General features: G+C 42.0%; 2 protein-coding genes across 4 annotated transcripts in view; one reads left to right on the top strand and one right to left on the bottom strand.

Moving 5' to 3' along the window:
* The first annotated feature begins 1,299 nt into the window (after nt 1-1,299).
* Nucleotides 1,300-15,765, top strand: LOC119175805 (nucleoporin NUP42). 2 transcript variants are annotated; one of them, XM_075876216.1, is made up of 6 exons: nt 1,302-1,555; nt 1,681-2,071; nt 7,048-7,225; nt 7,360-7,446; nt 12,932-12,986; nt 14,396-15,765. In XM_075876216.1, the coding sequence occupies exons 1-6, from the start codon at nt 1,426-1,428 to the stop codon at nt 14,653-14,655; spliced, it is 1,101 nt and encodes a 366-aa protein (XP_075732331.1). In that variant the 5' UTR covers nt 1,302-1,425; the 3' UTR covers nt 14,656-15,765. The 2 variants fall into 2 exon arrangements, with proteins under 2 accessions (XP_075732332.1, XP_075732331.1); XM_075876217.1 differs by lacking the exon at nt 7,360-7,446 and having other exon boundaries at nt 1,300-1,555.
* Nucleotides 15,766-21,081: 5,316 nt separating this feature from the next.
* Nucleotides 21,082-26,999, bottom strand: part of LOC119175804 (regulator of G protein signaling family member locomotion defects) — a 140,499-nt gene continuing 134,581 nt past the window's right edge. Inside the window, exons 15-16 of one of the 2 annotated variants that reach the window (XM_037426786.2) lie at nt 26,736-26,996; nt 21,082-22,721 (exon numbers count right to left, since the gene is read on the bottom strand). In XM_037426786.2, the coding sequence (XP_037282683.1) occupies nt 26,740-26,996 (257 nt within the window). In that variant the 3' untranslated portion in view covers nt 21,082-22,721; nt 26,736-26,739. Of the gene's footprint in view, nt 26,997-26,999 lie in introns of both variants that reach the window. The other variant, XM_037426785.2, reaches the window with a different exon arrangement.

Below are 26,999 nucleotides of genomic sequence, written 5' to 3'. Positions count from 1 at the left end.
TTGAAGCTCCTGCATTTCAGTTGTCACAAAGCCAGCGTCCTCAGCCCCTATTGACAGTCTGATTAGGCACCAAGACAGAGGTGGGCTACTGTACCCCTCAAGTGAGCTTGTTCATGTTTTGTACGCGCTAAAAAAGTACACTGAACTTATCTTAAGCAAGCGCAGAGCAATACCAAGGCCTCTGCAGGAAACAGTCAGCAATGCTGTTTCTGCTATGGCAAACAGTGAAGTTTTTAAGCATGTTTGCATTGAGCACCGCTTGCAGTTTCTGGAGCTTGTTTGCACGAAATTTTGCAAGCCTGTGTTCACGAACTATGCCCTGGGCGTGACTGACAAACACGATGTGAGGAAAGCACTTCACCACAGGCCCTTGTCGAGAATAGTTCTAAAACTGTGAATTGTGTTTTTGCGGCTGCCTGACTGACTGTACTATTTTTCTTTCCTTGATGTTAGGAATTTCCTATGCACCATATGCATCTTCGCAGAATACCAACAAAATAAAAGTTGATGTCCAGAACAAAGTAACAAGCGTTGTCACTTGAGTTTCGGGTTTTACTGCAAAACCGCAATGAAGATGCGAGGCATGCCGTAATATAGGACTATGGATTAATTTTGATCAGATGCGACTCTTCACCGTGGCCGTCAAGACTGCGCGCTGGCAAGAAACCTGCCGGCGAGAAAAAGGCTATGTTTTAGCGCACACGTACGCAGCATATGTGCATTTCATATTCGTCAAAATGCGACTTTGAGGCTGCGAAACCAACCCGCAGCGTAGTGCTTCACAACGTAATGCCGCAAAAGTAAGGAGTTATCATGTGGTGCTGTTATGTCGCTTTCTTATATTTTTTTTAAAGCGGCGAGGCAGCTACAAGTATTGTGGATTCACCTATGAAGCTCTAGGGTACCGGGGACTAATATCCTTGGGGACAAGTATGAGTTTAGCGCATCAGTTTATCGTGAACACGACGCAGCGCGTGCACAGACAACGTGATACGCAATCCGCATTCATACGCTTATGTTTACTTGTATGATGCATTTCTACTCACGGTAATGCTTGCTGACGATGGTAAAGTGGTCCAGGATGAATATAATAGTGCATTTTTACATTTGCGTCGAAGATATTTATGCTTTCTGGGATGCTCACTGAGTAAGCAGAAAAACTACGCGTCGTCTGCACTCCCCAGGGCTGCCGGCGCCCCCTGTCGGCTTGTATCGAACTAGACGCGACGGTGCAATAGAATGGAAAGCGCGGGGATCGAGCGGGCACAGAAAGTATATAGGAGGCTATGCCAACAACAATCACGCCGTAGGTAAGCTAAAAAAAAAAAAAAAAAAGACTGTGCTCTCATGCTCTAATGTCAGTACTGCTCTTGGCTCGACGTGTCAGGTGTCAGAATTAAACTTGATTCGCAGAAAGTTTCAACCATGTCACGGAGGGGTTCAGGGTTGAAAGTCTGCTGGTACTATATGCAAGGAAGGTGCCGCTATGGCGAACGCTGCCGCAACGTGCATCCTGTATCAGAGGATTACTTCGACGACGAATATGAAGAATCTCGTAAGAGTTTTGCTGTTTGAATATGTGTGAATTCGTTGTGTATGTGTCGATTGTTGTGCTGTGCAGTGTGTTATAATTTCAAGTGCCATGTCACTACCGTCCTTACCATCGTCTTCTTTTCCTAGGCCTTTCGAGCGGTAAAAGAGCGACAGACTTCGATTTTAACGGCACTCTTGACAATGTGCTGCGGCAGGAGCAGGCCAAGCATTACCGCAACGAAAGTTTCCAAAGGAGATACGGCGATACGTATCACTCGCCGCAGACGAACCGGTACTCTGGCGGTGATCGCTACAGCTACCAACCGCAACAGCATAATAGGTTTCAAGCCCTTCGAGACACGGAAAGGAACATTCATCGGCACATCGATTCCGGCCAACGCGACCAACAACGGTTTCCGTTGTTTCGGAGTGCTGAAAGAAGTGAAAACAGCCAGAAAGCTGCGGCACTGAAGTTTGACTTCAATAAAACGCTCCAGGAGGTGACCAAGGCCGAAAACAACTTAAGTGATCTGTGCAGGTGAGAAAATGGCTAGTAAATTTTATTCTACGGTGCTTTGTGTTGTTAAAGCAGTGACATAACTGCAGTGACATAATCAAGTAAGGGACGACTGAGGTGTCGATTTGGGCATGTGTGTTTGCCATTGGAATGCATAAAGTGGTGTGTTTTAAGACATGGACAGAAAAAGGAACAATGAAACGAACGAAGTGCTGCATTTCGTGGGTCGAAATGTGCCTCGTTTTGTGCCCGGGCCTTAATCGTGCCACCTTATGCATTCCTAAGTGAAGGCATCTGCAAACCTCAATTGCAAAATAAATCGGCACAAAAGACTGGACGAAAGACGCCATACAACAGGACCAGCAAATGTCCTGTTGTTCTGGGTCTTTTGTCCCATGTTTCGTGCTGATTTATTTTACAAATGTCGCATCAACTTGCCCCAGCAAAAGTACTGCCAAACCTCAGTTCGTCTTAACCTTATCATTGCAGCAATATATGATGGCTAGCATCTAGTGGTCTAGCCTTTTTGCTGACATATTTATGAAAGTGGCCAGTGCTCTAGGAGAAAGAGAGCCATCTGCTTGCATTCCTGTTGTAAAACACCCTTATAGTTGTAAGTTGACCTGCTCCTTCCTCATTTGATGCAATGGTGTGGCTTTTATGTTCATATTGCTGCTGTGTTATAGATAGATTATGCAAGTTGGTGCATAACCTATATTTATTATTAATGTCAGCTAAAGTCAGCTTCTGTTAAGAATTTTAGCAGATCCTGTGACTATATGTATTTGAAATACTAAACTGAAGAGATGGTGTTTAATTTGCTTTTGTGAGTATTGTCATATTTCATAGGTACCGGGAAAAAGGAGACACGTGTATGGTGAGCAGCATCACCTAAGCTGGGGTGCTGGGCTTGCGCGTTGCATGCTGTTTGTTGCAGGCATCTCTCTAAATCATGCTCTGCTCTGACTTGCTGTCTTGTGTTCATAGATTTAGCACAGAAACATACATCCAATAAACCTCTTCTCACTTGCTGGAGGGTGCTGAAGATCTTATGTCAACTGAACCTGGCCCCGCCGCGGTGGTCTAGTGGCTAAGGTACTCGGCTGCTGACCCGCAGGGCGCGGGTTCGAATCCCGGCTGCGGCGGCTGCATTTCCGATGGAGGCGGAAATGTTGTAGGCCCGTGTGCTCAGATTTGGGTGCACGTTAAAGAACCTCAGGTGGTCTAAATTTCCGGAGCCCTCCACTACGGCGTCTCTCATAATCATGTAGTGGTTTTGGGACGTTAAACCCCACATATCAATCAATCAACTGAACCTGGAGCTCTGGGACTGAACACTTCCACCCATCATGACAACCAACAAAGTGCAATCTTTCTCATGTCAACTGAACCTGGAGCCTGAGACTGAACACTTCCACCCATCATGACAACCAACAAAGTGCAATCTTTCTGTCCACTCCAGTAGCAACCCCAGAATCTCTCACCTGAAGGATTCAAAGGTCTTCAGTGGTGCTGATGAGACGGACGTGAATGACTGGTTTACCAACTACTAATTGGTGAGCGCTCTTAACGAATGGGATGATGCTGTCAACTTGACTCATTTCATCTTTCATCTTACTGGCATTGTTGAACTGTGGTATCACAACCACAAAAGCAACATCTCAACATAGTCATTTCGCTGAAGTGTCCGGCCGACCCACTGTTTGAGGACAGCAAACATCTTGACTTCAGCACAGCAAACATCTGAAACATTCACGAGTTACATTGAAGACATTGTTAATTTTTGTAACTGTGCCCAAGTCTGACAAGATTCAGCACATCCTCGGAGGGATTGATGATGGTGCGTTTCAGGTGCTCCTCGCCAGGACTCCTGGCATCGTTGCAGAAGTCATCACTTCATGTCAAAGCTATGACGAGCTCAGGAAGCAGCGCACCCTGACTCTGATGTTCTCATCGGGCGCTGACTCTCCATCACGTCTTGCTACTGTTCCCGAACAATCGCCGCACTTTAGGAGATCAAGGACTTCGTGCGCGAAGAACTTGCTCGTCAACTTTCTGTGGTCTTCCTTTACACAGGAGCCGTCCTCTTTAACTGCCACCAACGCTCCGCTCTGTAATTACTGAAGAGGTCGCTCAAGCTGTTCTTGTTGCTCGCCACTAGCAGCCTGTGACCGCGCCTCTTACGTATGCCAAGATGGTTTGCAGGTCTCCTCAGCAGCCTTTCCCACCCATGCAGCCATGTGCCTACGAGTCCGCCCTTTTTCCTACATGCTCGGCCGAGATGAAAGTCGGAAAATTTTGGCGGACTTCAGACTATCGCCCCATTTGCTATGCCTGCGTTACTCCAGGACACATTGCTCAATGTTGTTACTATCGCTTTCAAACATCTTCTATTACTTTGTGAAAACGGTGCTTAGTACGAAACAAGAAAAGAAACTGAGAAGTCAGAACTAAGGGTCCACAACATAGGATAAAACCAGGGAAATCATAGAAGTTATTCTTGCATTTAAAAAGTCACAGCTCGATAGCAACAAATTGGAAGGTCACGCGCAGAATGGCAAGCAGATCGAAACGTGCCCCGCATTTCTCACGCACAAAGGACGCACGAAACGTACTCACAGGTACAGATAAACGCAAATAAGCGTCTCAGTTGTTGCTTCGCTGTGTCTGAAAAGCGCACCCTTTTCGCAAACGGAGGATATGCAACGATTGCAGTGACCTTTGTGCGCACAGTAAATTCAACAGAATTGTTCCGATGGAACTCAAAGGCTAGCCAAAACGTACGATTCTCCCCACTGCAAGATAAGGGTGCGTGATAGAACGTACACCCCCTTATTCTCTACCTGGGCCAAAGTATAGGCCTGAGAGATGAGAGCAGCCGCGCACTCACTGTGCCATCTTGCCGATAATACTAAAAACACGACAGTTCCCCCCCCCCCCCCCCCAGATGTGCGCCAACTGTGTTAAGTGGTAAATATAAATAGCTCGCCATTTGAACGTTCAAGGAGGTACCTCTCGATGGGTCAGTGGTGTAGCACCTCGCATTCACGATGCGGAGGTCCCACATTCGATTACATATCTTGGTGCACGGAAGGTTCTTTATATAGTGTAGCTAGTTTGATTACTAGTGCTTAATTGTAGGCTTTAACTGTGGCGTCATTGGGATAATTTTGAGAGTGTCCTACTGTGGCGCATGTGTTCTCGTGCATTTACCTTAATTTCTCGGTAAGCAGGACACTGCTATTGACAATATTGTTGTTTTAGACGTTGCCATACATTGAGCTTTCATTCTCATATAAATTATTTGACTTTAGTGTCCCTTTAAACCACTCAAGTTATTTCAGCCAGACTTGGCTGAATGCAGATGCATTCTCTTGATACTTGAGGTGTGTGCAAGCATTTGAAGAACAATCACTTAGGCATCACGCTACTGTCTTGGTATGACTTCTTTTATGCATGGCTGCAAACTTCATTTGGTAGTCGACTTGCTTTGCATTAAGTGAATAAAAAAAAGCAACAGCCTCGCTCGCAATGAGAACTTCCATTCTATGTCTGACTAGGAGACAAGAGAGAAAGTGTGCCTGTGCAACAACTATTCTCCTAGTTCGGGCACAGCAGTGTAGACTAAGATGTGAAGTCGGCATTAAAGTACTCCATCATTTCAGTTTTTGTTTTTCCAACCTTAACAGTGATAAGCCCCAGAGGGAACTGCAGTGTAGGCAACGATATCCTTAAAAAAAAAGGGGGGGGGGGGGAGCAGTTTATCTAATCGAAATACTTAGTTTTATTTCTCTCTCAGAGCGAGCAATCAGTCTTGGTAGTTCAATTCTGTATTTTGAGTCTCAAAGCACTGTACTGGCGTAGTCTTGGTCATGTTTGGCACAGTTATCTATTTTTTAAGTATCTTGAATGTATGAAAACATTTTTTTGATACTTTGTACTCTGCACAGTTGTAAATTTAAAGGCTAATTTTCTTTGGTAGATGCAGTATTAATGAGATCTAAAAGCCAATCATGCCTAGGAAAGTATGTGGGATGTTGTTAGAAGTAATTGTAATGTAAATGTTAAGAAAGAAAAGTGGGTGAAAAGATAACTTGCCCTGGGCAGGGACCAAACCTGTGACCTTCGGATAATGTGTTGTGCTCTACCGACTGAGCTACCATGGTGGCTATCCCTCCGTCCACTTTATGGGGTATATATGTGCATTTAATATGGAAGTGTCGATCAGTGCTGGTTGTAGCCATGACGGCAAGTGTGGAACACTTTTTTTCTGTCCGTTAGGCATCACATAGCACGTGATCTCATTACAACCTGGCAGCTGACCAATAATCCCTCGTATACCACCTAGAGGTACCAAGTCTGCCAGAAAGAGACCCTCGCTATGATTGAAGTAAAGTGCATACTTAAGGGCTCGTTTTCTTTGTTAGATGCTAAATTAATGAGATGTAATAGACAGTCATGCCAAGGAAAGCATAGGGAATATTGTTAGAAATAATTGTATTGTAATTGTAATGTAATGGGAAAAAAAAATGCGAAGAAATAAAAATAGACAAAAAGAAAACTTGCCGTTGGCAAGGATTGAACCTGTTCACTTTCAAATAATGCGTTCGATGCTCTACCATCTGACTGGCGCTGACTGACGCTCCCATGTTTAATGCACATATATCTCCCATAAAGTGAATGGGGGGGATAGCCATTGTAGTAGCTCAGTTGGTAGAGCATAGAACGCATTATACCAAGGTCGCAGGTTTGGTACCTGCCCACGGCAAATTATCTTTTCGTCCACTTTTCTTTCTTCACATTTTATATTACAATTACTTCTAACAACATCCCTTGTACTTTACTTGACATGATTGTCAGTTAGATTTTATTATTATTGCCTCTTCATTGGTACTTAATACTTTATCTTAAATATCTGTAATAGTCCGTATCTCTTGTACGTAAAGTGATGTGTTTGGGCTGCAGCCTCTTCAGTTTGCTTTTCTTTTTTTTCCCAGTTATGAAGTTGCTGTTGTATCTGACATGAAGCAGTGGCAGGCAAGTGGGCAATGGCTATTCACATGCTATGGGCCATTTGGAAATTCAGCATCATACCCAGGATTTTGTGACATGTCAATGGAGGAGTTGCGACTGAACTTCTACAATGCTTTGCAAGCAGGAGCAGTTGGAGATTATGTAAGTGTAATCTAACCAATGTTTGGGCTTGTGGGCGTAATTCATAAGCGGGAGCTCACGGAGATTTTAAAGGAAAGCCATGTATTTGGTAGCATTTGTTTTGAATTTGCCCCCCCCCCCCTTTTTTTTTTCAGGTCAATTGTGTTAAACAAACCACCATAAATGTGCAGCAAAATATTCAGCACTTGCTGTTAATGCCTCCAGATGTAAGGAATTGTTTGGTAAGTGTTGTAGTCATTGCATCCTAAAAAGGGCCCGAGACTATTGACATAATTAAGTTGACTACTGATATGATGCCTCCAAAAAACTAAAGTTTAATCCTGTGTCACATGAACTGAATGCATTTTATGTCCGCAAATTTCTTTAAAAAGCCATGAAACAGTTTCAATTGAAAGATTATTGCCATTCTGTATGTGAGGCTGATGTGAGCCAAATACAGATGCACTGCATGCACCAGGGATACAGACCCTTGTCAAAAACAGCAGAAACTCACTTCCTTCCTTCTTTACAGTATCATGTTTGACTATACTGTAAGTTGGTGATTGTTTCTCTGAATAATATTGACTGAATTCTTGCTTGTGACAACATTCTCAGTAATACTGTCATTGCAGCATATTGGCCTAAGTTATGCATTTCTGCAATTTCAAGAAAAGATGAAGAGTACCTTTAAGCTTCCATAGACAGTTGTCTGCTTAATATTTAGATTTTGTTTGGTTTTATGGGTTTCAACATTCCAAGGCAACTTAGGCTATGATAGATTGCTTGGAAATGCATGGGAAGATGGTCACAAAAGAGAGTGATAAACACAGGACGGTGTGCTACTAACTACTCCAGTTAGTTCCTCCTGTCATCCTGTGTTTATCACCTTACTTTTGTGACCGTCTTTCCATGCATTTCCCAACAACAAATCCGCACCGACTCGCCCAACTTTGAATCATAGTAAAGATAGGCTATTGTAGAGGCCATAGTGGAGGGAAGAGTTGGTAGATGTTTCAATGCTAGCAGGCAAAAAAGTAGCTGTGGGCTCCTTCCCCACTACGGCAGTCTCATTTTGATGGGGATGTAATTCTGGAGACCTGTGTACTGATGTTAAGGCATTATGCACAGGAACCCCAGGTAGTTGAAATTATCGGAGCCCTCCACTGTGATGTGCCTCATAATCATATCATGGTTTTGGCACATCCCAGAAATCATTTTGCCAAGAAGCTATAATTAGTGGAAGCTTAATAAATTTGCTCATTATTTAAATTATATTTTAAATATATTTTCGAAACATTTTAAGTATAAGTCACTTTAGGCAAAGGTAAGGTAATCTCATCAGATTTTCATGTTGCAGCAAAGCTATCTTTCAGGCTCTGTTGTGGTTCAATTTTTCCGAGACAAATACTTAAAAATAGCCCCTTGAGATTTTTTCCAATGCTTCACCTCGTTATACTCCAGTATTGTGGCAAAGCTTCTTTTCAAGCATTGCTACAGTCTCAAATGAATTGACTCAAGAAAACAATGGTTCCAACATGGAGATCATGGGTGTGGCAGAGGTGGGGCACTTAATTACGCTGTTCCAGACCAGAAATTCAGGCAGGAGGCCCAAAAAGTTGACGCTAAATTTTGATCATCTAAAATTTCCAGTGTTCTTATATGTTGATGTCTACAAGGCAAATTTGGAACTCGCAACTTGAAGGGAGCACGACCTTGTCTGCCACATCGGTTGTTATTTCACAGAAGTTCAAAGAGGAGGAGAGGCTGAGGGAATAGCATCTGTACATTTCATGTGTAAAGTATTTTCCGCAATACTTCGGTTGCACCAAATCACATACTAATACCATTTGGCCTGTGCATTGCCTCATTCTTGATAAGACAACTATGAAATACCACCCCAGCAGTGCTGTATTAGCCCAGTGAGAAGAAACACTTCATGTTTAGAAATATACTTGGGAATACTTGGCAACATTTTTTTCATGCAATTTTGCTTCGAACGAATAGAAACATATTCTAGAAATATTCTAAAATATTCGATTTGCACTCACTCTTTAGTATGGTCAAACCCATTTATAAGACACACTGATTTAAGAGACAAATGGCTATTAAAGACATTAGTGAGCCTACATAAAAATAGAGGTTGATAAAAAAAATGCAGACATGGTACCCTGCTTATAAGAGAGACCTCATATAAAAGTCAAGAATTTCTTCCCAGTGCACGTCGCTCGTTGTAAAGGGGTTCAATTGTTAGAATTCGCTTCGCACCCAATATTATGCAATTCATACAGCTCTACATTCTACAATCCATTGAAAAGGGTGTTTCAGGGCCCCTTTAATTTTGTCTTCTCCTTTCCCTTAGCATTTTTTATTCCTCGACATTCATTCTAGGATATTACCTAGTAGCCTTTTATTTCATTTGATATCTAACTCCTGACATTGCTCTTACCATTTTTCACACTATTGCTGATGTATTTCTTAGCAACCTGTCATGTTACTCAGCCGACATGTTTTGGGGGTTATGGTTAATGGTGATGTAATGCAGTGTCCGTACAATGCCTTCAGCATTGATATTTTGCCATTTGTATGAGAAAACTGCAATTTACTCATAGGCTGCTTTTATATATATTATGTTTCTTGGCAGACATTTAGGACATAAACATTCCTACTAATCAAGCTCATAACTAAACTTGCTAATTAATTTTAACATTAATAAATATGAAATTGTAAACAGAAGCAATTTACTATACAAAGCGTTAAGCTACTATTAAAGAGACACTCACATGAAACGATGAATCAGTGTAGATGGATCAATTATTCTGTGAAAACTCTGCTGTTAATTTCACTTTCTTGGAAGTGAAAATTAAGGTCGCAGCTTTATTGTCAAAATTTTGAACCAGAAGCTCTGCACATTAATGTCAGCATGGCGTCACTGGTCTCAGTTTTCTTTTTCTTTTTTTAATGGCTTTCGCCACATTGTCTCAACAAGATTTCCTGATACATACTTAATAGGCTAGCTGTTGAGCCATAATTTTATGTAGCAGTGCACAAAAGACACATCCACACAAGCATAAAGACACAAATGCCACCACTGGCGTTAGTGTCTTTATGTGAGCATGAATGTGTTCTTTGTGTACCACTTCATCAAATTTCTTGAAACTTAGTATATTAAGTCTTTGGACACCTTAGACAACAATGTACTTCTCTCTCTCTTTTTTTGGGGGAGGGGGAATTAAGGACTATGTGGGATATAATAGACTGTCCAAATTTGTGATGTCACCTTTTGCATTTTCTTTTTTCTGCATTTTGTCTCCCACGAAGCGTCTTCTCATAGCAAACTGGTGCTGTTGGTATTAGAAACGGCAGTTTACTAATACAAAAACTTTTTCATGTCAGTGTCGCTTTAAGACGAAAGTTCTCAAAATGAGCGACATAATTTCCGAGATCGAATGGGTGACCTGAGTTTTTGGAGTATCGAATCATGTGCAAATAAAAATGTGTCGGAAGCAAATCGGAATATATTTTTTTTATATTGAGCAGCCATTTATACAATAATTATATAAAATGATGTTTGCACTATAGTATTAATAATTTTTACACTATTACCATGGATGGACATAACAAATAAGCATGTTCTTTGCATGCACATAACTCTTCAGAAGGTGTGTATGACCTAGTCAGTGAAGTGTGGCTCTCCGAGAGCACCCCAGCCTACTGCGCGAAGTGAATGTTTATATGCCTATATACTTAGATTGTGGTGGATGTAACCTGACCTATACTTTTGCTCTAAAATTATGTTAATTTGAGTGCATTTTACATTTTTGAATATTTATAAACTATTAGAAAATATTCTTATTTTCGCATGGTGGCTCTTTCAGTCAAAGACCAAATAGTGCACTATTTTAACTATCAATCAAATATCTCTATTCCATCACATCTCCTCGGCATGTTGCTTGCCTAGCCACTACAGTTTTGTCTTGTCTTACCTTGTTCACTTCCATGTCTTGACTGCAACTGCTGAACCTAATACCGTAAAAGCTTGCATATAGCTAGGACCCGAATATAGTTCAGGGTGTAATTTGAGGATAGCAAATGCAAGAAAAAAAGTTTTCACCCAAATATAGCCCGAGTAAAATGGAAAAATGCATTTATTGACACACTTCATTCATTGCCGTCGTTGGACGCACATCATCCTCAGTGCCATCAAGCGTGTTCAAGATGGAGCACTTTTTCAACGCGCAACAAACGAGCGATTCAGGAACGCAGGCCCAAGCCTCAACTATCCCCGAGCACAGCATTGCTGGTGAGGCCCGTTTCAGCCGTCCAGCAGGGGTCATTTCTGGTTCTCCGGACCTCATTCACTCCGCGTACAGGCGCTTGACATGGTCTTTAAATGGTTTATTAATGCACACATCAAACGGCTGCAGCTGTGATATCGTCCCCAAGAGTCATGCAGCAGTCGCTTTACAGAGTCGGTCAGGTGACACCGAAACCCGTCGAGCACAAGCATTGAAGGGAGTTCCAGCAATGCTCCGGGCCATTGACACCACACGTGCTTTATCCAGTTAAGCACTAGGCAGCGGACGGCGATATTTTATGGGAACTTCTCCCCCTTCAGCAGCGTCTTTCCTTTGACCGTCTGCAGTGCAGGACAACATTACAGTCACCCGCGTTTTTTCTTTCACAGTCGATAGCATGATAGCTTGCCTGGAGCCTTTCTGATGCACCATCAGCGCCGAGGGCATATCCAGGTAGACCGGCGTTTGATCCCCATTGCCGATCTGACCCAGCTGAAAGGGGGACAGCCTTTCGCAATGCTATTACATACTTTTGAAACTTCACAAGGTCCTCTTCGTAGCTCTTCAATAACTTCTGTGAGATCGACATATGTTGACGGAGAGAGAACCCAGCGCAGCACAGGAAGAAAGACACCCATGCTTGCTCGCTTTGAAATCCTCCGGCTTTTGTCTCGGACGATCTCCCTTGCCTTCACTTGTAGCAGCTCGATGCTAACAGCAAGATGTGCAGCTCGCTGCTCCCGCGCAAAGTCTGCAAGTTCTCGTTCCACGTCACGAAACGCTCCATTTTTTGGTCCGTGGAAACTTTTTCGCTGGCCACTGCAAACAAAGAGGGCGTCCTGCATCTTCCAACCGTGAATACTCCGCTCGTTGACTCTGAACTGCCGCTCTGCGGCACAGTTGCTAATGGTTTTGGCAGCAGCGATAACTTTCCTTTTAGAAGCAGTCGAGTACTGCCTGCATGCTGCTGACATGCCACAAAATCACAGGAATTAAATTGTGGCCATTGTTATAGGCACATAAAATCACAGAAACAAAATTGTGGCCATCATTATAGGTGCCAAGTTGAAGCAAGGGCCACTGACCAGTGTTGCACATGTGGGTCTGTAAGGCTAACACCTGCTACCGCCGCTAACACTACTTAGCTCCTAGCGCAGAAGTGCACAAACATCTGAATCATAGCACCCGCTTTGCTGAAACCAAAACTGAATTTCGGTCGAAAATTCTTGGGACTCGCATATAGTACTTGGCCGAAATTTCGTACCGTAAAATCTAGAAAAAAAAAAGAGCTATACGGGCGCTTTTACAGTAATCTATCTGGTGTCAGAGACATTTTCAGGTTCAGAATTAAAATTTCTGTACAATATTTATAGTAGCATCTAGACACCTCCCCTTCTGTAACTAATTACATTTGTGTGTTTCATTTTCTTAGAAAAATCTTTGTAATGATCAAGCCACTGCAAGTCTACCAACATCTTTTAGTACAGGTAATGCCTTTCTTAGTTTTTGGATTGCTTGTTCCACAGGTAACAGGGCAAATTTCTTGACACTAGCCACTGATGTGGTTTGCTTGTTTAGTGCAAAAACAAACTTCATTTTATTTTAGACACTTTTATGTAAACATAATTGATCCTTAGATGGTAAACGTTTCAGCTTTTTTTGATATTAGTGCGAAAAGTTTGCTCAGTGCCTTCAAATCCTTGGTCCTGACAAAAGTGGGAGCCTCAGAATTACAGTAAAATGATGAGTTTTTTTGAAAGGTGCCATCTGCATCTGTATGAAGCAACTGTAACTAGCTTCAGTTGTAAAATGTGTGAACCCCTTATTGCAGGGTGGATTATTTTGATTTAGTGAACAGCATACTGGGCACAAAAAAAAAAAAAACATATCTTGAAAAAGGAGCCATGACTTTCAGTAGCAGGTTGCAGCTCATGGTCTATTCAATTAAATGTGTTATTTTTGTTGTTTTATACTTATAGGCAAAACAAGTGAACTTGCTGAAAGTAATAGTGTCCTATTTGAGCCATCTGTACAAAAAACTGCACATTACCATTTTTCAACTTTTCGAGTGGAGTCGTGAAGCAGTGTAGTGTACAATGGTTGTTGGTACTCTTCACATTTTGCAATGTAGCTTAGTTAAACACACAGTGTAAATATCGACAGAGACAAAGGAAGGAAAAGCACACAACGCTGAACTTGCAACAGTTTATTTGATGAATTTTTCCGAAATGTTACTGACGAACAGCTGCAACATTGGGCATGTCAAAGTAGATATACTTATCTTGAAAGGGCAGAGCAAAAAAAATTTCAACCCTTTTTGATAACATGATCGACACCGAACTCACACATTCATCGCCGAACCTTTGAATGACCTCAGCTTCGATAATATCACGTACGTTTCTTTTATGTTTGCTCACGATGGCACCTTCATTAAAAATTGGTGAACAAGTACAATCTTTACTATGCAAAGCAAGAATACCTCCCTGACCTTGAGAGGCATCCCTGGGGTGGACACTGTTGATTGCTTCACATGAATTTAACAAAATAGCCAGTGCATGCAACATGAACGTGGAGCAGCAAGCAAAGCAAAAAGGAGGGTGTGTGTGTTGTGGGGGGAAGGGGTGAGGACATACATATGGCCACGTGGCTTTGCCTTGATCCAGTTAAAAAATACGAGCAGTAGCATCAGCAAAGGCAGTCGCTATGGGACTGTTTCTGATGAAGTGCCTTTTTTATTGTTTTTAAAGTTACCTGTACTGAGGTTTACAAAGCGACACAACTGTAAAAGCAATTTTGTATGTTCTCTGTTACCACTTTTGTTGAAAACTTGGCTTACACCAAAGTGTGCTTAAGGATGTTCATGCAATCTTTTTTTTTTTTTTTCCTTTTTTGACAGCTCCGTCTAGCCTGCCACAGGTAGCTTCTACAACAGCAGCTTCCCTTTTTACGTTGCAACCCAAGTTGCAAAGTTCAACACAGCAAATTACAAGGCCAGTGAACACAGGCAGGGCCCAGAAAGCCACAGTAGCTTATTACACATACTCACTTGTGGAAAGTCTGGCACCTGAGCAAAAAGAGCAGTTTCTGGCTCAACATTTCACACCTGGAAAAATACCTGTAGTGCCACCGCCCGAGGAGTATTGCGATGCTACTTGAGCGCAGAGAAACAACATTCTGCTTCAGGCTCAAATGTTAGTCTCACACAAACAACAAAGACTTTGAGAACTGTGCCGTCACCGTGAGGAGTGCTTCGGCATGTGATATTGCCACTTACGGCTGCTGCAGTGGTGGCCACAGGGTTTTCAATGCTTGATTCCTTCCATTTTATACATGTGTGCACATAGGTAGATTTTTCACATAAGAAAAGATCTCTTATGTTGATAGTACCACACTTTATCCTTGTGTCGATGGTACTGCATGTTTGCAAGCTTGAAGTCATTTTTTGAAAGAGGAAGTGGAGAAAGCAAGGTTGCATTAATTAGTGCACTGCAGATTTGTGAACAAAAATATTGAAAGGTAGACATATCCAGACTCTTCAAAGTCCTCTGTGATAATATGAATCTAAGTCGGCATGATTAATATGAAAGTTCCTTATTAGTGTCACTTTCTTCCTATTTCACTTTTCTTGTTGTGCATTCGTTTCTCAGTATTTGTGCCCTGTTAGCAAACACTCCACATTTGGTTTAATTCATGAATAAATTTTCACCCACTAGAAAAGCTTGTTTCTTATTAGTCATCTCTTCTTGCGTGACACATTTATTTGAATAATTTGCGAGTTTCACCTGTAGCATGCGGGCTGCTGCTATTGTTTTGTGATCTGTGTTGTCTTGTTCTAATTGTTTCTGCTGGAAGCTCCGAGGATGATGCCAGTGTCTTGGAGTGCATCAGCTTGTAGCAATTACATTATTTTTCCGGTATTTATTTGAATAAACATTTTGCAAACTGTAGAGCTGTAAAAGTGTGGTTTTAGTAGACAGAGTTCGTATGTTACCTTTGCATTTGTGTGCATTTTTGTTCAGTGAGTCGTAGTGCAGTTGACGATCTATATGTTAAAAAAAATGTTGACTGTGATATGTACGTACATACCTTTGCAAGTTTTGAGTGACTTCTTTCAAGTTTTGTTAAATGCCAAGGCTGTTCTGTGGCTGTATTCATTATTGTCTCATAAGCACTGTATTCATAAGTTTATTTTTATAGCATAAAAGTATGTACTTTCACAATGAAACTTTGCTTGTAAACTTAAATAAATTCTGTCAAGCAAGTTTACTGCTGCATACAAAATTTTGTATGGATGTTATAGTGGATCGATACAATGCAGTTGTTCCCCTTCACTCTCTTCCAGTGGTGATTTCTTTGTGCTGCTGCAGTTGTGCAACATGTTCTTAGGTAGTTGGAATGACCAGTGAAAAGTCACTTCTGCAGTCATATTATCCATATGAAGCTGAAAATGTGATTGCCTTAACTGTTACGAAAATACATTGCTCCTCTGGGATATTCGCTGGGAGAAGAAATGAAAAATTACAGGACGCTTGACCTTTGCATTTAAATGTGGAACGTGACAGGGTAGTTGGGCTGTATTCACATTGCCTTTTCATTCACATCACACGCTTCACTTCATGGTGGATGCCTCAACCGTTCCATGAGAAAAGGAGAATCTGTGCGCATGATATATGCTGTTATACTCTCCTAAGGTGCCTACTGTAATTACAGGTACGAAATAACCCCCTACACATCTGTGAAGGAACACACCCATGTAGCTGCACACTTTTGTTGATGCTGCCACTGATAATGATGATGAAATTATCGCTGAGCCCTTTGTATGGGTGGGTAGCTTTGAGCCACCCACTTGTTACATTATATTTCTACAGCACATTATTGTCTGTTAACGTGGCTCTTTGCCTGAAATGCCTATATAGGGTCTATTTCCAAAGTACTTTGGGGCACTGGTATGGCTCTGTGGTTGAACACTTAAAGATTTTCCCTTTCACCTGAACTGTTGCTTGGTCTCTGACTGACACTTGCCTTCCCATTGAAATGGTTGGGTGATTGTACACATGTGTACGTATGTTCATGGAATGAGATGATTGGTAAAATCAGATTTCCCCTTGCAAGACCGGTCGGCATGATTAACGAAAAAGGGGAAAGTGGTCAGTGCAGTGTTTTGGTGGCCAAAGAGGTGGTGGCAGAAACCTTTGGAACGACGGAACAATCATAGACTCTCGGCTCTCGAATGCAGTTGTAAGTAATGTAAACAAACATCTTGCATCATATAGAACCTCGAGTTATTCCTATCGAACTTTTTATGCTATGCAGAATGCCCAAGTTCTGTTGTAGCTTAAACCCCAATTTTTATTCCTGTAATCCTACAGGATTTTCCACTTGTGACCGCCAACGCCAGCTCTGACACCACATTATACTGTTCAAAAGTATTATGTAGTGTTCTATCGATCAAATTCTACTGCACAATCAACAGCAGACTTTCAGAAAATCCTGATAATTCAGATGCCTGTGCAGCATTGCATATTATACCTTACAGGGTACACCGATGTCTAAAGATTCATAAATTGGAACGTCTTGCTGTCCGATGTTCATCACTTTTTTTTTTTTTTCACCGAACAATTGCAAGGATGAACAACGAACACTGCTAATAAGTTTGTAGGCGTGCACGACACAGAGTTTACATGTGGAAACTGTGTTGTGAAACCTTCTGTGGAGTAAGCAATCGCTACTCAGATTGTCATACAAAGTGCAGTATTGCAATAGAAAAAATGCAAATGTAACCGATTTTGGCTAAATTTGTGAAGGCAAATGTGCCAGAAAAGTTGCACAAATGCTACTGAGCTTCAAACACCTTACAAAAGAACCTTTAACAAGTATAGCAAATTTGGTAAAGAAAGAAGGTGCGGTACTTCTAAAATAAATTTTTCCGCAAACAACACCCAAAGACATTCCGGGAAGTTCAGAAGGCAGCTACATGCCCAATTTTTTTTTCTACAAAATATTCTAGCAGTTCACTATTTTCGATGCCGTAAATGAGCACGATTTTTTTCGAATACATTTGAGATGGTTGCGAAAATGGCTGGGACGGTTGGCGTGGAATCACCCAGTGCAAGACAAAGGCCTCCCCATGCAATCGACATCTTGCACCAATAGACTCCATGCTGTTACTGCAGGTCTTGACACCCACTACCCAATCTTTTGCTGTTCTTAATTGAATTTCCCTTACCTTGCACCTATTGTATTCCATGGGCTATCCTAGTTCCATTACGTGGTTTACACATTTCTTGTTCAGTTCAAGTAGAATGCCACAACCAACCTTTTGCTCTATTCCACATCTGCATTGCTACTTGTTTTCGATACGCTCGTAATTTTTCATGCTGTTGCTCGTTGCATTCCTAAGCTTCTTTGTTAAGCTTTCAAGTTCTACCCCATGGACTTGCATTGACAGATTGTGACAATTGAGCACTTTCTTTAGAAGCCACTACTTAGTCATACCATTGAGATGTGTCGCGCGCGTGTTGTGTGCACGTGTGCGCTCAGACTCATTTTCACTCTAAAAATTTTCTTAACATGACCAAGGTTCTCAGCAACTAAGTGTATCACTGATATGTTTTCATAAATAAAATTACGTGATGGTAAAGAACTTGCAACCTGGCTGGCAACTTCACTAGACCTTTCTTGAAAAAAAAAAAAAAAAAAAAACATTAAAACTGGCAACAGCACTCAGGTGCAAACTTTAAAATTAAGTATTCATAGTGTTTAGCATGTCACCATTAAAGAAATGTCATCCTGACAGAACATGCCACTAATCTGGCATCAGTGTACAACAACTGTCGGACACTAAACAGGTTGCCTGACAAACGCATCTGAAAACTGTGCTGGCCATTCGACTGTAGTATTTCAAATGGCATGCTGCAGGTCAGCATTTTTTTTTAAGGAGTACTACAGCAGGCAGCAGATAACGTAATTAAACTGAACAAAAGATACAAGATGAAGGTGGTACAGGCTTACGCATCTACATCTAGCCATTATGACGCTTCAGTTGAAAGCTTCTATGAAGACGTGGAATCGGCAATCAGTAAGGTAAAAACACAGTATTCTATACTGATGGGAGACTTTAATGCAAAGGTAGGGAAGAAGCAGGCTGGAGACCAGGCAGTAGGAGATTATGGCATCGGAACTAGAAATGCCAGAGGAGAGCTACTAGCAGAATTCGCAGAACGCAATAATTTACAGATTTTGAATACCTTTTACCGAAAACGAGGAAACCGCAAGTGGACATGGAGGAGCCCTAATGGCGAAAATAAGAACGAAATAGACTTAATAATGAGTGCACACCCAGGCATCGTGCAGGGTGTGGAAGTGGTTGGCAAGGTACGATGCAGTGACCATAGAATGGTACGATCACGAATTCGCCTAGACTTGAAGAAGGGACGACAGAAACTGATACGCAAGAAGCCAATCAATGAGCTAGCACTGAGAGGCAAAGGACAGAAATTCAGAGTCTCGCTTCAGAACCGGTACTCGGCTCTTAGTGAGGAAACCAAACTTGGCGTAGATACAATGAATGATAATCTGACTAGTATCATTACGGAGTGTGCAATGGAAGTTGGAGGCAGGGTAGTTATACAGGACACTGGCAAAATTTCCCAGGAAATGAAAAATTTCATTAAAAAGCATCAAATTATGAAAGTCTCAAGTACAACAGACAAAATAGAACTGGCAGAGCTTTCAAAGTTGATTAATAGGTGTAATGTATGCGATGTAAGAAGGTATAACATAGAAAGAATTGAACACGCTCTGAAAAACGGAGGAAACATCAAAGCAGTGAAGAGAAAACTTGGGATAGGCAAAAATCAGATGTATGCACTAAGGGACACAGAAGGCAAAATAACTACCAATATGGATAGGATAGTTAAAATAGTGGAGGAGTTTTACAGAGACCTGTACAGTAGCCGGGACAACCACGACTTTAATACTATAAGAACTAGCAGTAACCCTGATGACACCCCACCAGTAATGATAGAAGTAGTCAGAAAAGCTTTCGAGAGTATGCAAAGAGGCAAAGCTGCTGGTGAGGATTCGGTAACATCAGATCTGCTTAAAGATGGAGGGCAGATTGTGTTAAAAAAACTAGCCACCCTGTTTATGAGATGTCTCCTGACGGGAAGAGTACCAAAGTCTTGGAAGAACGCTAACATCATCTTAATACATAAGAAAGGAGATGACAAGAACTTGAAGAACTACAGGCCGATCAGCTTGCTCTCTGTAGTATACAAGCTATTTAGAAAGGTCATTGCTAACAGAGTAAAGAAAACATTAGAATTCAATCCACCAAAGGAAAAAGCAGGATTTCGAACAGGCTACTCAACAATCGACCACATTCATACTATCAATCAGGTAATAGAGAAATGCTCAGAATATAACCAACCACTATACATAGCCTTTATAGATTACGAGAAAGCGTTTGATTCGGTAGAAATATCAGCCGTCATGCAGACACTGCAGAATCAGGGCGTCGATGAAGTATATATAAACATCCTTGAAGAAATCTACAGGGGATCAACTGCTACCATAGTGCTTCATAAAGAAAGCAATAGCATACCAATCAAGAAGGGTATAAGGCAGGGGGGCACAATCTCCCCAATGCTATTTACCGCGTGCTTACAGGAGGTTTTCAGAAGCCTAGAATGGGAACAGTTAGAAATAAGAGTTAATGGAGAGTACCTTAGTAACCTGTGCTTTGCCGATGACATTGCATTGCTGAGTAACTCAGCGGACGAATTGCAACTCATGATTACGGAGTTAGACAAGGAGAGCAGAAAGGTGGGTCTTAAAATTAATCTGCAGAAAACGAAAGTAATGAACAACAACCTCGGAAAAGAGCAGCGCTTCGAGAAAGGCAATAGTGCACTTCAAGTTGTAGAAGACTATGTCTACTTAGGGCAGGTAATAACCACGGAGCCGAACAACGAGATTGAAGTAACTAGAAGAATAAGAATGGGGTGGAGCACATTTGGCAAGCACTCTCAAATTATGACAGGTAGATTGCCACTATCCATCAAGAGAAAGGTATATAACAGCTGTATCTTGCCGGTACTTAGCTACGGGGCAGAAACCTGGAGACTTACAAAGAGAGTTCAGCATAAATTGAGGACGACGCAGCGAGCAATGGAAAGAAAAATGGTAGGTGTAACCTTAAGAGACAAGAAGAGAGCAGAGTGGATTAGGGAACAAACGGGGGTTAAGGATATCATAGCTGAAATCAAGAAGAAGAAGTGGACATAGGCCGGGCATGTAGCACGTAGACAGGATAACTGCTGGTCATTAAGGGTAACTAACTGGATTCCCAGAGAAGGCAGGAGACAGAAGGTTAGGTGGGTAGATGAGATTAAGAAGTTTGCGGGTATAAATTGGCAGCAGCAAGCACAGGACCGGGTTAACTGGCGGAACATGGGAGAGGCCTTTGTCCTGCAGTGGACGTAGTCAGACTGATGATGATGATGATGATGACAGCAGGCAGTGTGGTGATTCAAGGTGGTGTGGTGTGAGTAATATCACGGCCACTCCAAAGCGACCATGAAAGCTCTAAAAGAATCCTCTTTAATTGCAATTTATATATTTCCCTCATAGATACAAGAAAGTATATATACATAGAAAAAATAGAAGCACCATCAATAAATGCACTTTGGGCTTGCTGGCATCCTGTGTTGGCACCGAATGTTGCTTTGAACCATACAAGGCGCAAAAATTGGCAAAGGAGAGTCGCCTCATGGTATTTTGTTAATATATGCACAATGTATACAGCACTTTTCAGCAATCCCTCTGTGAACACCAGTAACCATATTGGCACTAATGCTGAGTATATGCTAAGTATTGTCAAGTATTATTTGACAGTGAAATTAGCACCCAGATGAAAGGAAAATGACTAAGGTATGCACAGACACATAATGGTGCCACTTTGTTACCATTTTGTCTGAGTGCATAAAAGCTTTACAACAGTGCTTTTTAATACCTCAAAACACAATCACCATCTCTTGCACTGCCCTATCCAGTTCACTGTGCACTAAATAAGCATTTTTATTTCCTTTTTCCAAGTTTCTCACTACATTACTCCTACTACAATGGACACAACATGGCTAGTACAACAGACGTTAAGGTTAACATACAACAGGCGTTAACATACACTTGCTCCCACAAGGGCTATAAAGAATACAGTTGAGTACATCACTACGCAGCATTAGATTATTTATTAAGCACTAAGTATATATGAATATTACACAAAATCACATTTGGCTGGAAGAATATCTTTTTGTAAAATAAAGCATTTCTACTTCCGACCTGATGTAGAAACTATTTCCTCAAAATGGAGGCAGTACGATTAAACAAGATGAGACTCCCAGCTAGAGAAGCAAACTAATGTAACTACAGTGTTTTACTGGCTTCAACATATGCCAAGTGAGTCACAAACAGCACACAAACAATTATTTGACTATGACTTAACAAAGGTTGCTCTGAAGAAATGGAGAAAGCAGTATACACAATAACTTGCAGCGCAGTCGTTATGTTGTATGATACACTGTGGTCGTACTAACAGCTCACCAAGAGTAATGTCAACCACATGCTAGCACAAATATAGATACCATTTACACTGAACATGAACACTGAGCTCTGTTACAGTTGAGATGTAAAGAAAAATTTTTATTAATTATAATAACACCAAAAAGTGGCACTTGAACACCTATGGCAATGAGTGACCGAATATGTTACATACACTTGGCAGTTCTAAGAGCCACTTCTTCCATCACTCAAGAGACAGCTACATTATTACACACAAACTTTATGAGACTACAGTGACACAATCTTTCTTGGCAGGTCCTCACAAAGAAAACTATTCTTATTAAAAACAAAACTGCACACATTAGTTACATGTCATTAAGGGGAGATGCAGGTAAAAAAACGATTTTTTTCAAAAGTCAATTTTGTGTTTTGTATTCCTCCAAGTCTTCACCTCAAATATTAAAAAATCAAAGCTGAGAATTAACTAGACGTTTTCGAAAAATACAATTAAAGCACTCGTGGTGGCTTGCAAAAGTGTGAAATTACCCGATTTTCACGCACGCGGCACTTCGCTCTGCACCATCGCCGGCTCTTGAAATTCCGCGGGGATGTAGGCCTAACCCTCTTTTCCCAGAGCCCACTTCGGCAGCGCGACATTTGCGCTGAAAAAAAAAAAAAAATCGTTTCCCCATTGCATTCTAGCATGGCAAGTGGGCTTTTGAAGTCACGTGGTACGATCAGAGCCCTACCATTAGTTGCAAGCATTCCACACTAAAATTGTGCACTAAAATTTGTACGCTTTATGCAGTCGGATTGCAATGAAACTTGGCATGCTTAAAGTTTAACATGTCCTGAATTCAAATAAACAACTTTCAGAGGTCTCCAAAGTATATTCAGCTTGATAATTTCAAAAGCTTGCAATATTCCTCGAGTATGATAAAACTGAAACTCGGCATTAGAATATTTTTCTAGGCCAGCAAATATATGTTACACAATGTTTCTTTGCTTAATTTTGAATTTCTCAATTCATTAGGAGCAACATTTGCTATTTTATTAGCTTTCTTGTGCTTACAATTGTTGCCTTAAGCTTGCACAAAAATGCATTGTTTCCACAAGTGCATGGTTTGCAAAAAATGAACTAAATGAACTATAAAAAAATAAAAGCAGATTTGAAAAGAGGAGCTCGAACTCTATAACCGGTAAAAGTTTCATTGAGCTGTCACAAATATCTGAAGAAAAAGTTTTCCGAAGAGCATGTCCCTTTAAACTGATACTGCACCGACCTGTGCAAAAAAAAAAGGGGGAGGGGCAAATCCACATTGTGTGCTCTTTCATTAGAAACAAAGGTCAAACGGATACCAAATGGCATACCGTAATTACTCGAATCTAACGCGCACCTTTTTTCCGGTTAAGCGAGTTTATAAATTGCATGCGCGTTAGAATCGAGTACAAACAAAAAAATTACGGTCAATCTATTGCCATCGGCAAATCCAAAATGGCCGCCCCCTACGTGCGTCGGCATGGCGCGTCGGCCATTTCTGCCTATGTGTTTCCCATGTGCGGCACTTCGTACGTGTGCTGAGGAGTTCGTCATCTAGTAGTGCATTAGCATCGACGGCGTGGAAGGGCCGACTCCAAAAACTCGATAGCACCACGATGCCGCTTTTAAAAGAAAAGTTATAGCGTGTGCAGAAACGGACGGAAATCGGGCCGCATCGGGGTCGTTCGGAGTTCCCGAAACGTGCGTGCGGGACCGGCGGAAACAAAAGCAGAAGATTCTCGACAGCAAAGCTTCACGCAAAGGCTTCAGTGGACCACAGCAGGGTCGGTTTCCGCAAATTAAAGAGCTGCTCGGCAAGTATGTGCTTGAGCAGCGAGCGGCACAGCGGCCCGTGACGACAGAACTGCTCCAAGTGCGGGCTATGCAATTAGTCTTGGAAAAAGGTCTAATGCAGAGCCAGTTTAAAGCGAGCAGGTGCTGGCTAACTAACTTTATTTAAAGGAAAGGCTTTTCCCTCCGAAGGGGAACATGCATATGCGAAAAGTTTTGCGGAGGAGTACGATGAAAAGCTTCACAGTTTTCAGAGGTTCGTCCTAAACTTGCGGCGCAACAACGGCTACCTGCTTGGGCAAATCGGGAATGCCCATCAGACGCCTCTTTACTTCGACATGCCTGGCACCACAACCGTCGAGAAGAAGGGCGCGAAGCAAGTTCGCGTGCTGACATCGGTCCACGGTAAAACTACAGTGACGGCAATGCTCTGTTACACGTCAGATGGGCACAAGCTTCGCCCGTACCTCATATTTAAATAGAATACGCTCCCGAAAGGAGTAGTTTTTTCGAGTGGTGTGATCGTGCGGGCCGGCGAGAAAAATGGGTGCGCGTTGCAATTGATGTCTTACGTTTTTTTTTTTTTCGCGGTGGAAATCGGGTGCGCGTTACAATCGAGGGCGCGGTAGAATCGAGTAAATACGGTATTTTCTCAGTTTTAACACGAATGCCATTGCAATGCAGTATTAACAACCATGGTCAGAAAAAAAGTGAATCCTTGATTGTGATATGAAACTTCATACCTGCCAAGTTCGAGGATTCTGAATCTGGGAGATTTCTACGACCAAAATCTCCCAGATTTTCAGTTTTTTTTTACAAAAAAAAAAAAATCCCAAGGACAAACAAACAAACAAAAATCGCAAAAACCAAGAGGGAGTGGGGTTCTCAGTCGCAAGCGCCAACATCAGCGTTGCGGTCTTATAGTGGCTTGGAGCGGCCGAACACACGAGGGTAGGGTTTCCCACCATGGTGAGAGTCTCAAAGGATTAACACAAGTAGCAGAATCTATTTCTGTCAAAGCAACTCGCGTATGTCTTCCTGGGACACACGTGAACAGACAGGATGGCGCAGCTGGCTGCCGCAAAAGCTCAGGTCAAAGCTTTGCTAACTACTAGATTCTTTTGCAGGAATGGCAAAATGCGTCTGGCCTTTTTTTATGTATTTACTGCCTTTAATCTACCGCTGCATTACGCATGCCTTCGAAACTAGACCGCTATCGCATCGCCGCGACTCCAGTGTTGTGCGTGGCGCTTACGGCAAACGGTATGTAGTTCCTTTTTCGATCTACGTGTGCTTGGCTGTGCACGCGCCTTCAAAACTAAGTCATTTTATGCCATTTACAATCGCATCTGTTGTGGTTTTGTCCTCAGAGTTTGCGGAAAGCAGCGTTGCTTTGATTGAGTGTTGGACGCACGCACATTTTGGGGTTCTGTCATTTACATCGTCGCCGCACATGATCGTGTGAAGAACGACCGCGGTTTCGTTCACAGCAATCGTGGCAACGACAATCACACGCACTGTAAAAGAAAGTGCGTGCGCCGGCAGCTTTGCTCTCGCCTTCGTCCGACGGTTTTCTTACTAAAGTTTGTGTCAACCGCCGCGATTAGGAAATGTGTTCGGAACATTCGAATTTAGGCCCAATCAGTATAATAAAATTAGGCTGAGGAATTTCACAAATTCGTATTCTGTAGGTTTAGGTGAACGCCTCTTAAATTAATCTATAATAAAATGGGGTAGGTTCGAAAAGCCTGGAGTGAATTGAGCTGCTTTTTTGTCAATGCGGACAGATCATACAAAGAAATTTCAATTTTTGGTAGATTTTCATGACAACCGTACAAACTGAAGAAACGGCTAAAATCTGGGAGTCTTCCGGTCAATCTGGGAAACTTGGCAGATATGCAGCTTTCGCAAAAGTAATACAATGTCATTTTTTTATATGGGTGCATGGTAGTGACAAAGCAAAGCTATTACTGTTGAACTCCTTTATAAGAGACCTGTACCGGGGAGCAGTTCTGGTCCCTTACAGAAGGTGTCTCTTAAAAGAAAGTAGCGTGCCATGTCCGCATCTTCAGTTCAACCCCTATTTCAGTGTTAGCACACTGGTGTCTCTTATAGTATAAACCAAGAGTCTCTTCTAAAGGAAGCAGTATAACTGTAGAGTAATCACGTATCATGAAAATTTCATTGCTGTGACCATGTTGCTCAGAAAAAAAAAATTGGGGGGCATTGGAGCTGCTACTGCAATGGCGAGGCAGATGCCTGTGGCCTCCTGCATGTTAGAACAGAGTAAATACAGCACGTAGGGTGGTCTTTCGCGTTCCTCACAAAATGCATTGCAAAGGTGCTCAACTAGCCTGCAATTCGGGTGTGTGGGTCTTAACAAAAGAAGATTTGCAGCACCAACTAAAGCCGCCACAAGGGAACCTTATTATGAATTTCCCGATGTAATTATACTGCACTGCACCTAAAACTTTTATATTACAAACACCGCCACTAATATTTCATATAAACTAGCTCAACATGCTAGCATAATGTATGAATTTATGTATGAATGTTCACATAATAGTTCGGAATATGGTTTGCAGAAATGTGGCATACAGTCCCTCAATTATGCTTCACCACTGAGGCCAAACGCCAACAAGAATCCACAAGCAGGTCAGAGTTCAAGCAAAAAGCGCATCCTCTTTACATAGCACATGAACTACAAAAGGACATTCACTTGATGTATTCCTCCTATTGGTTAGCGGTCTTGCTAAACTTTGCTGTGTTCGTAAAAGTATGCACAATTTCACCAGTTTATCATCAGCACCATTACCAGGAGCTAAACCAAGCCCAGAAATCTTACTATCTTAGACGAAACTGATGTTGCAGTCATGATTGGTCAAGGAAGTCTTGGCAGGGATGTGTACAAAGTCTCCATGCTCAAGAGGCTTGGCTGCTAAGCCCGGATCCTCGTCATCTGACAGGTAGCCTCCCTGAGGTCGAGAAGGTGGTCGTGGTGGGGGTCCTCGCTGCTTGGCCTTAGGAGGCAAAGGTGGTGGAGGAGATGGTGCAGCTGCATCCAGGTTTCGGACCAGCTCACGGCACACCCATAAGTCACGTGCATCTA

This window comes from Rhipicephalus microplus, chromosome X, assembly GCF_043290135.1.
Source record: "Rhipicephalus microplus isolate Deutch F79 chromosome X, USDA_Rmic, whole genome shotgun sequence".
In the NCBI taxonomy this organism is placed as follows: Eukaryota; Metazoa; Arthropoda; class Arachnida; order Ixodida; family Ixodidae; genus Rhipicephalus; species Rhipicephalus microplus.
This window is presented reverse-complemented; position numbering and strand designations above follow the sequence as displayed.